Source organism: Chaetura pelagica, unplaced genomic scaffold (assembly GCF_000747805.2).
Source record: "Chaetura pelagica isolate M959 unplaced genomic scaffold, ChaPel_1.0 scaffold105, whole genome shotgun sequence".
NCBI classification, from domain to species: Eukaryota; Metazoa; Chordata; class Aves; order Apodiformes; family Apodidae; genus Chaetura; species Chaetura pelagica.
Window position 1 is genome coordinate 707,325 of NW_009953393.1, and position 9,989 is coordinate 717,313.

At 35.4% G+C, this 9,989-nt stretch overlaps 1 protein-coding gene across 1 annotated transcript in view; it reads right to left on the bottom strand.

Annotated features, from left to right (window-relative positions):
• COG6 (component of oligomeric golgi complex 6) overlaps window positions 1-9,919 on the bottom strand; it is a 56,043-nt gene extending 46,124 nt beyond the window's left edge. Inside the window, exons 1-4 of the mRNA XM_009998360.1 lie at window positions 9,881-9,919; window positions 9,407-9,550; window positions 8,919-8,990; window positions 5,914-5,972 (exon numbers count right to left, since the gene is read on the bottom strand). Of these exons, the coding sequence (XP_009996662.1) occupies window positions 5,914-5,972; window positions 8,919-8,990; window positions 9,407-9,550; window positions 9,881-9,919 (314 nt within the window). The remainder of the gene's footprint in view (window positions 1-5,913; window positions 5,973-8,918; window positions 8,991-9,406; window positions 9,551-9,880) is intronic.
• Window positions 9,920-9,989: the final 70 nt, after the last annotated feature.

Here is a 9,989-nt window from a genome sequence, read left to right on the forward strand (position 1 = left end):
CAGGGAAGACCACAGGTGCTCTGTTCCTGGGCTTTTCTTCTAAGAGCAGATTAGACAAATATCAGTCAGGAATTATATAATGTAACTGATTCTGCAATTCTGACTAATGTTTCTCAATGTGCAAGACCATGCTTCATTTCATAATGATCAAGACTATTTCATGCCTCAACAGTATATAAGGTTGCTAGGTAGAAAAGCCTGCAAGAAAATAAGGCCTTGCACTTTTTCTGCTGGTCCTGGCTAGAATATGACAAATGAGATTGGTTTTTTTTCTTCAGATCCACTTTAGTTCTTCTGATTCCTGTATTACACCTTGTTGCCTATGCTTTACTCTGGTACAAATCAGGAAAGAAAACCGACTTCAGAATTTCAAACCTTTATCCTCCCCCACACCAAATTATAATTCAGTTTAGGCAATCACTGCTTTTCCTCATGAAGCATATCCACAGGAATAAATGTAATTACATGTTTCAAAAGGTCAAGACATGGAATACATCTCATCAGTGCAAACCACCAGATCACCACTTTGCTCAGCATACACTGATGAAAACAAACCTCAAAACTGCTACAAATACTGCTGAACTTCCTGCATCATTTCCAAATTTATTAAGACAAAAAAGATATTTCTTAAAAAAAGAAAATTAAAAAAGCATCACCAGGAGACACACATGATAGATCTGTAGTGTAGCACTACTGAAGCAGCAGCAGATGTTCATGGGGACACATTTTCCTAAGACTTTTGACCCTGTATTGAGCACAAAGCTGACTGTCAAGCCATTCAATGAAACCTAAGAACTGTTTGTTGAATTTAAATAAAGAGCAAGCCTGAATGTCACGCAATTAAAATAAATTGAAGAACACACTGCTGAATTTAAAACAAAAAAAAAGTTTGGAAATCAGATTTAACTGCATTTTTAAAAAGTGAAACAAACCTAGTACTACAGATTTTCCAGAATCAGCATAATTAATAAGGATTCTGACATCAAAGCACACATTTTGCTGTTTAAGATCGCAGTTAACACAAACTAGCAAAGCAAGACAATGTGTAAAGGTGTTCAAATGCATAAGCACAGTGAAAGCTCTGAAACACTAACTTGTCTCTAAACCATTCCTTCATACAGTTTTAAGAGTGAGGTGGTCTTTACTTCCAGGTAACTACTTCTGATTCTCACAAACATTCCGTTTCTGCAGGCTTATTTTCTGTGATCTCCCTGAGCACATCCATTCACTCACACAATCACTGTTATTTCATTTTATAAGAATTATTAATATAACCATTACCTTCTGTCCCTTTCTTCAGTTGTTCTGATTCATGACTGTCATTTGTGGCTAACCTCAAAAGCTTCCATGCACAACACCCTAGCATTAAGTGGCTGGTAGAACTACGAAGCCAGGCTTCTGGCATTCTGCATACAGTATATTTTGGAACTGGACTGCTATTTCTCTGGTTTGGGAACTATTCAACTCCAGGACACTTGTTCCCAATGCTAGGTGAAGTAGTTTGGTATTGCAGGTAGGCTTTTAGCTTCACACAAAGGAAAAAAAAACAATCAACAAAGCTCAGTATAACAAGAGAACTGACAAGTCACAGGAAGCTTTTATTAAAATCTCACTTCAAGGAGCAAGATTTTTTTTCTGTCAGCCTATTAGCAATGGCATTAAACAAACCCACATCTTTTAAAACACAGCAGATGTTGTTTGCAAACAAACTAATCTCCTTGTGACTATACATAAAAAGTATGTCACCTGAAAGCAGTATTACATGCTCAAGTAAATGTATAGAAATCTAGTGAAGATACTGAAGTAGAAGTTGATTTTTAAAGAATACACAGAAATTGCCTACATTAACTACCTCAGTTTTCCTCTGTTATCAAAGTTTGTTATGAAATACATTAAAACAAACACCCTACCCAAGACGACACAAGAGTAATAAATAAATCATGTTCTAGAGCAATGGGCTGAATGGCTAGAACTACTTTATATCACACTACACAGTTCTATTAAGCTCCTATGTTAGGCAGGTTCCATAACTTAAATAACGTGAAGGATAACTGTTCTGTTCCTAATATATATACAGTTACTTTAACTAGTCTTTACAGAAAAAATATATTCAGGACAAGCAACCTAACTGGCAAAAAAATGCACCAACTCTGACATATTCACAAATATAAAAATGCAATGGTATTAGTGGAAGATTACTTTTAAAATTTGTTATCCAAGTAACACACTCGTTTAGCATTCATGTTGAATTTGGTCTAAAGCTCACAAACTAAGTTACAATCAAAAAAGTGCTGCAAAGCAACAACCTAAGAATGCAGAAGTTTTAAACTAAATCTGAAACTAACAATTTATTTTCTACCCCAACTACTTAATCAAGTGTCTTAAAGCACACATTTTACCAACACAGTTAAGTCCCAAATAGCTCACCAGGATAACCTACAAGATACACCACTGTATCTTCAAGCCACAAATTTGAGAGACTAGGATACCTAACAAGGAGTTCTGGTAAGATTAGGAAATTGAAAATCATAGTAACTGCATCTAATTATATAGGTGATAATACAATGTAAAATCTACATAGTATAATAAATCTAGTACCTGTTCAGAAGCACTGAGACAGCTACCTCTTTGCAAGTAATGCGGAAGAGAAAGAATACATGCAAAGATGAAAGCAAAAACAAGCAATCTTACTTGAAAATGTTCATCCTCATACTCAACTTCCCATGGTCTCTCTGCATCTTTGGGAAACTTTATTCTTCACTGTTATGCAGTTCTTGATTTAAAACAAATATAACACTACAAAGGTTCAAATGCCACATAGAGAAAAAAATCTTAAGAAATATTTACATTTGCAAGGTCAAAAAATACTTCAATCTAAGAAAATAGTTCACTTACTATTTATATCTTCCTTTCATTTGTTTTCTAGGGGAATAAAGTTACAACTCAATTTAAAAAGACTTTGGCTATTCAGTTTCTCTGGTTTAGAAATTGAATATTGTTATTTTAACTGCAGTTTACTTTGATACTAATTATGTAATCTCACAAGAACTGACCAAACATGAAGAGGTTTACCCAAGCCTGAGGTTTCAACTGTCACATACTGAAAACAATCTTAAGACTATTACAGAATGACAGCTCAACATCTTTGATTAATACCAGAGATAACACATATTCTTAGAAAATAGAGGGAAGTAAATAAAAATATGTGAAATAGTAACTCAAATATTTGCCTAAGTAACTTTCTAACCTTCATCATATTATCCAAGTGAAAACAGCAATCCATTTGCTCTAAAATTTCAGTCAAACACAAAACTTAAATATTTTTAAAATGTAAATCTCTAATTAGCATGAACACATGGCATGGATCTGAAAGCTTACTGTCTCACTTCAGTTTCAGAACACTAAATCAAACCATTTCTCCTACAAGGAAATGGTCAGCTAAAGTAAATCAGATAAATGCTAAGCATAGTAGCTAAGCATAACAGAAGACCCTTTTTTTTTTTTTTTACCAATAGCTAGTACAGCAAATTATTTACTGCAAACCAAAATAATTTATGAAGTTATTTTTTTTAAATGGCTAAAAACTGTGAGAATGGGACACAATGTAGTACTCACTTAGCAGGACAGAGTCAAAATAACTTTCCATAAAGACAATGTAATCAACTGGTTCAGCAAAGATGACAGAATGTATTCTTTTTGTTACAAAATGTTCAGTAAAATTACACAGAAAAATCTATTATATTGTGCTATAATATACAAATTCCTATTATCCTAAGCTTCAAAAAACTTATACCTAACTCCTGTTCTCTTTTGAAAAGCCTATGATAAAATAAAACTGCTTGTAGGACCACAGAGAGTAGAAATAGAAATTGGAACTGAGGAAATCTGAAGACAGCTTTTGTCTTGCATGCTAAGAAGTGAGACATCTTTTTATAGGGTGAACTCTAAAGAATTGATTATGCTTAGCAATTATTCCCTTGTTCTAGACTAACTGTTCTTGCTTTACAGTCAGTGTTTCAATTGCCTTCTTTTTGAATGGGTTCAGCTTTCATCTCTGCACTTCAAGCAGCATTTTAGGACAACTCTAAGAAGACAGAGAAGCCGTGTCCTCCCAGTTGCATCATTTACTCCTTTGTTGGCTAAGAATGTCATCTGTTCTGTTGAAGAAATCAGCATTTTAAGACCTGTATTGTGTCTGACTGCTGGCAAGATTTTAGCTTTTTAAGAAACCCGTAACATTCAGTAGCACAGGCCTCTTCACGTACCTGATGTAAACTGAAGTTTACATCATAAGAACAGTCATTTAATCAGTCAAAAGAAAAAGGTGACTCCTATGTCCCCCATGATAAAAATATATGTATATCTATTGCTTAAGTTCTTCATAAGTTTACCCAGGAAAATAATTAACTTTCCTAATAAATGGCATTATGATTCTTCTATAAGCATCATACAGTAAGATCACATCTATTGTTTGCCTTCGGCTAGTGGGAACTTCATGTATTCTTACAAAACAGCCTTTCAAAATAAACTTTTTTGTCTATGTGTGCACTCAGAGGTCACATGGGCCCTCAGAAGAACAGGCTTCTTCCTAAATACTTTCCTCCTCACACTAGGAGCATGCTCTGTCTCTTAAAGGAATTAGCAGAAAGTCTTACATATAAACTATTGTTCAAGTAAGGACTATATTGTAGAAGTACTGATGCACAGTCTGAATAATCTCCTTTAATGGAATTTAAGGCCAATTATACATATATCATTTGGGATTGGTCTTCATATCTTCCATTCTGCTTCAGAACAAGGAATCAAAGCAGCTTTCCCTTTCTTCACACTGCAAAAAAAAAGACTACCATTTCTCTGTCCTGCTACTTCATGTGCTCATATTTAAAATACCAGATTTTCTATTATTTGACTTCTGCTCACTTAAACTGTGACTCTGCAAAATCCTTCATTTTATATCAGCCAGTATTGTATTTTATGCAGTTATTCTACATTCAGCTTTTAAAATATGTACAGATTAAACCCTAACCTCACATTCAAACTCTCATAGGACATAATCCATTTCCTACTGAAGTTCACATAAACCTACTGATTTTGAAAGTGCACCCAGAGCTATCCAGTCATAATAGAAACTTGTAACTGGAAATAATTATTTCTAATCTCCAGTGAACTGTATATAATTTTCAGAAGAAAGCTCAGAAAGCAAGGAGATTCATTCTTCAATACTGACAAAGGCTAAAGCTGTAAAACCAGATGCCCTAGACATAAAAATGATAAAGATTACTTGAATCTGTCATAGGCTATTATCCCCTTCCCATGAATAAAAATGCTGAAAAGATCAAAATACAAATATTTTATCCCACTGGAGAACAAAGGGAAAATGTGGTCTGTGCTAGGTTTATTAAACAGCACTTATGTATTTCACAGTTAGCATTAAACATGGCAAAGTAGGTCATAAAACAACTTCCTGGTCCTCTACACAGTCTCTGAACAAGACAGCCATTTTCACTGGACCTGAAGGATCAACAAGAAGCAGCAGCCTCTGAAACTGACAGTGAAAACAGACACTGAGTAGATCCACATCTGCTACAAAACAACATAACTTATACTATCAACTGACATTAGGTAAAGCACATCCATATTCAGCATGCTGTACCACTGTAGCTGATTCTTTCCCCTAAAAGGTCAATTTTAGTGACATGTGCTGACTCATGTTCTTATCTTTTTGTATCCTCTAACAATAAACCAAAGAGTTCAGGATTTTTATTCCAACTGTGCTACTAACACTAATACTATTAAAAAGAAAGTACAAATAAAATACCCAGTCGTTAACAGAATCAGATCTAAATCAGACCTAAAAGAAAATTCCATCAGTACAGTCATGCCTTCAAAAAATCAATAGGGTGTTATACCTACTTTTCTGCCTGGAGTTTTGTGGTTTTTACTATCAGGTCTTGCGTTTGTTCCTTTGCTGCCTAGAATACAATTAGAATGGTTAAGCATGTGAAAAACACAAACATAGTGAATGTATTACACAACCTTTAAACCACATAACAGTTTTGTAGCTGTGTGACTATAAGAAGTTTTAAGAGTCTACTCCTTGAAACAAAAGGCCTTCTTGAATAAGTATTCATTAACTCTCCCTGTTTTCAGGCATGAAAAACAATTAAGATCCTTATCCATATGTATTTTCATCTTTATATACATTCATATTCAGAAACAATTAATTTTAGTTTATAATTAATACAAAACGTTAGCGAAAACATTATAAATACTTCTGTTGGTTGGTTTGTTTGTTTTTTATTTATCCATAGACTGCAAATTGTTTGCTCCTGCAGAAGAAAAATGAAACAAATTCCTAAACTGTCCAGTACCAGTGTCTATCCAGCCATTTTAGAGAATATGAATACAGCTGAGCTGGCATTATCAAGTAAAGCTCTGCAGTCCAGGCAGCTTACAGGGCTGCAAGGACCAAGTGCAAGGCACTTAAGAAGTTCATCACAGCCCTAAATGTTCGGTGATGAGAATGCAAGTGAATCCATGCAGAACCAATTCTGCTACACACAGCAGCTGCATGACTAAAGGGATTGCTGAAACTGAAGATAGAGTTCTGAAATTTATCACTTGGAAAGAAGATAAAAGACATCCAGAACTGTTGGTTTCCCACTGGATAGCATCACTGATTATTTAGGCAGAAAAGTAAGAAAATTCTGAAAAAAACCCAAACCAAACCTGAAATCTAAATGCATTCAGTATGGAATAATACTGCAAGCAAAGAGGTGGAAACAGCCATAAATGTATTCTGCATGAAACATTTCAAGACTGTAATAGGTCTAAACTACAGTGTTTGCCAAAAAAAAGATGCCAGCCTTGAAACCTTTGAGTAATACACATATACATGGATACTGATTCATTTCAGCCTATCTGCCATGCTATGTTAGCTAAAATAGAGAAGCAGTTAAGGTACAGGAACACTTTGAAAGGTGAAAGAAGGACTACAGCAAGTCCAGTACAACTTCAGTCATCAGAAGACTGAGTTGTTTCATGAACACAGACAGTGGGCACTACTGAAGTACCAGCTGCCGAATTTTCTAAAGGAAATTATTATGAATTAGCATGCAAATTTAATTTAAAAAATCAGAACTTGCTCAACATTTAGTAGTTTAAAAAAATATATATATATTTAAGCTTTTTATGTCTTAAAATTAATAATAGTATTCAGATTTTTAGTGTATTTGTGTTTTAATGTTTCAGGCTAACCAAAGAAGACTATTACAGCAAAGGACTGTTCAGTATGGAAATCTCATTCCAGAATTTCCTCCCCCCCCCCGCTTCCTTCAAGTTGCGGATAATAATAAACTAAAAAGAAAAGGTAAAAAGATTTTTAGCTTATCAATATACAATCATTTTCTTTCATTTGTTCTGCTCTTTTAATGGTCAGCTGTTGTGGCTCACTTTTCTGTCCCCTATGCTATAGGTACTCCTCTTTATATCTCCTAATTGCTTTACTCTTAGTTCATTTTTTTCTTCTTATTCGGCTTGAGCACATGCTTGCAAGTCTTCATGCCCTATTACAGATAAAATACCAGAGCATTTGATAACTGAGTGCTAGTTCATGGGCTTAATAACTTCACATGCATACAAAGAAAACAGGGGTTGAATTGAGATAAGTTACAAGTTCTACACAGCTCTAGAGGAAACCTCCTGTGGGGCACAGAACAAAACTATCTACTGACTTGAATAGAAAAAGAAATCACTGCAGGGTGGCTCTAATCTGGGGAAAGAAAAAAAAAATCCACAGATAATAGTTACACGACATCATCTAAAGACGGTAAAAAGCAAAATCTGCATGGACACTTGATTCGTTTCCACATCTAGAAGTTTGATTAAACAGTTCCTGAACTGCACTAGGGAATACATCCACATTAACAGTGTTCAAAGAGATCCGAGACCTCCGAGGGGCATTACCCATTGCCTTCCAAAACTGACAGTGAAGTACTGCAGTGGGCTACACTCCACTTTCATACCTCTGGAACAAGTTCATGAAACAAGAAGCACTCTTATGGGAATTACTTACAATGATTATGAAACCTACTAATCTAAGTAGGGGCACATCTAATATCCACACACACACATTAGGAGGGGAAAAACCAACTGTTTTCACAAGATTTTTTTAGTGAAAGATTCTTATTCTCATACTGTAACTTATGTGCTATATTCAGAATAGATTTGATTTGGCAAAATATTTACATGTAAGCATCCATAAACCTTTCAAACTCACCACTGTACTGAACTGATCCACTAAACCCAAGCTAGATTTAGTCCTGCATTATAAAACACAATGTGTTTGTTTGTTTTTTCCCCTCCTAGAACATTATGAATTCAGGATTAATACAACACAGAATTGGTTTTGTTGCATATCAGAATTTCCAGTGTTATAGAACAAAACCAATAGAATGAAGGTGGCACACTAGATTTGTCTCCCTCTTTGGATTACAAGATACTTTATTATGAATATACTTAAGTATTTACATGAACGTAGAACTCTACACATGTTGTCAATGTGGAAAACACAAATTTTAAATGGAAATCTACAAATGTAATTAACCCTTTAATGTCACACACATATAATCGAATAAAATCTTTTCTCTCAACTCAGAAACAAATGGATATCTTGTTGCTGTCCTCAAAATGAGTACATTCCTGCACTCTGAACTGCCATTTGGAAGAAATTAAAATGATCTCCTCAACACATTTTCTAAATAAGAACTACATTAATATCCTGAAGTAACAGAATAGGTGTACTATGGAAACATCTCTGTATCACTGTTAATCCTTCAAAATAATTATTTATCCTTTTACAAGGATGTACCCGCACCTCAAAAGGAAAAATATACAAAGCACATGTATCTATATATTACCTTCAAACGACTGGACATATCTTCACAGCAGCTGCTCATCGCTTGCACATCTTCATTTATACTCTCAAGCTCCTAAATAAGTTAAATAGGTCAGAAATGCCATGCCCAGGCCCGGCTTCATCCCACCAAAACGAGATGCCCAAGTTACAAGCAACATAGTTCCTCTAGGCTCCCTGTAAATCAATAGAGAGGATGCACCTCTAGAGACTAATCAGTGGAGAAAACACATCTCTAAAGATCAATATTCACTTGGGTTTTCTATCTATTTGAAACATTGTGTCCCTATGTGCTTCATTTTCATCAAATGAAACATGCTGAAAAAATTTTACTAGGAAAGATCTGATTTGGCAAAATATTTACACATAAGCATCCACAACTCCAACTCTCTCGTAATCCTTTTTTAAAGATTTGAACTGCACAGGCAGTTGTGCACTGAACTGCACAGGCGTAACTCTTGACTTTGGCTAGTCAGACTCTAAAACCATTACCTCTTTAACTTGCTTGAATATGTGCACAAACTCTTCGTTGATGGCCAAGCTTCGGCGTTCGATGTCTCCGCGCAGGTTTCTTCGGGTGCGCAAACTGTTCTCCACAAAAAAGCTTGAGAGAGCCTTGAGTGCTTCCAGCATTTCCTAGAAAATAAAGAAGACCTCGACTCTGCACACAGTTCAAAACAAGCAGGTTACAAAGCCTGTAACAATCTCAAGTTCACCGTTTTAGGAATAAAAGCCCACAAACTACTACATGGTTTTAGAGAAACACACTCCAGATCAGCAGATAAATAACTTAAATCATTGCTGAGTCTTTTTTTTTTTTTTTTATAACATGCAACTTTGTCTACTATTTTAGAACAGCTCCAATCGGTAACATTACATTTGGCTACAGCACGACCGAACCACAGCGAGAAAACATTTAAATCTGAAAAACCTTGAGAACTGCCCCTCGAGCTCAGCAATACAAACCTCCCTGCGCCCCGAAGGGAACGAGCAGGTGCGCGGCATCTTGCTGGAGCAGCAGAAGAATAATTTGATGTTTAACTAACGCCGCAGCCGCCGCTTCCGACACCGCAGC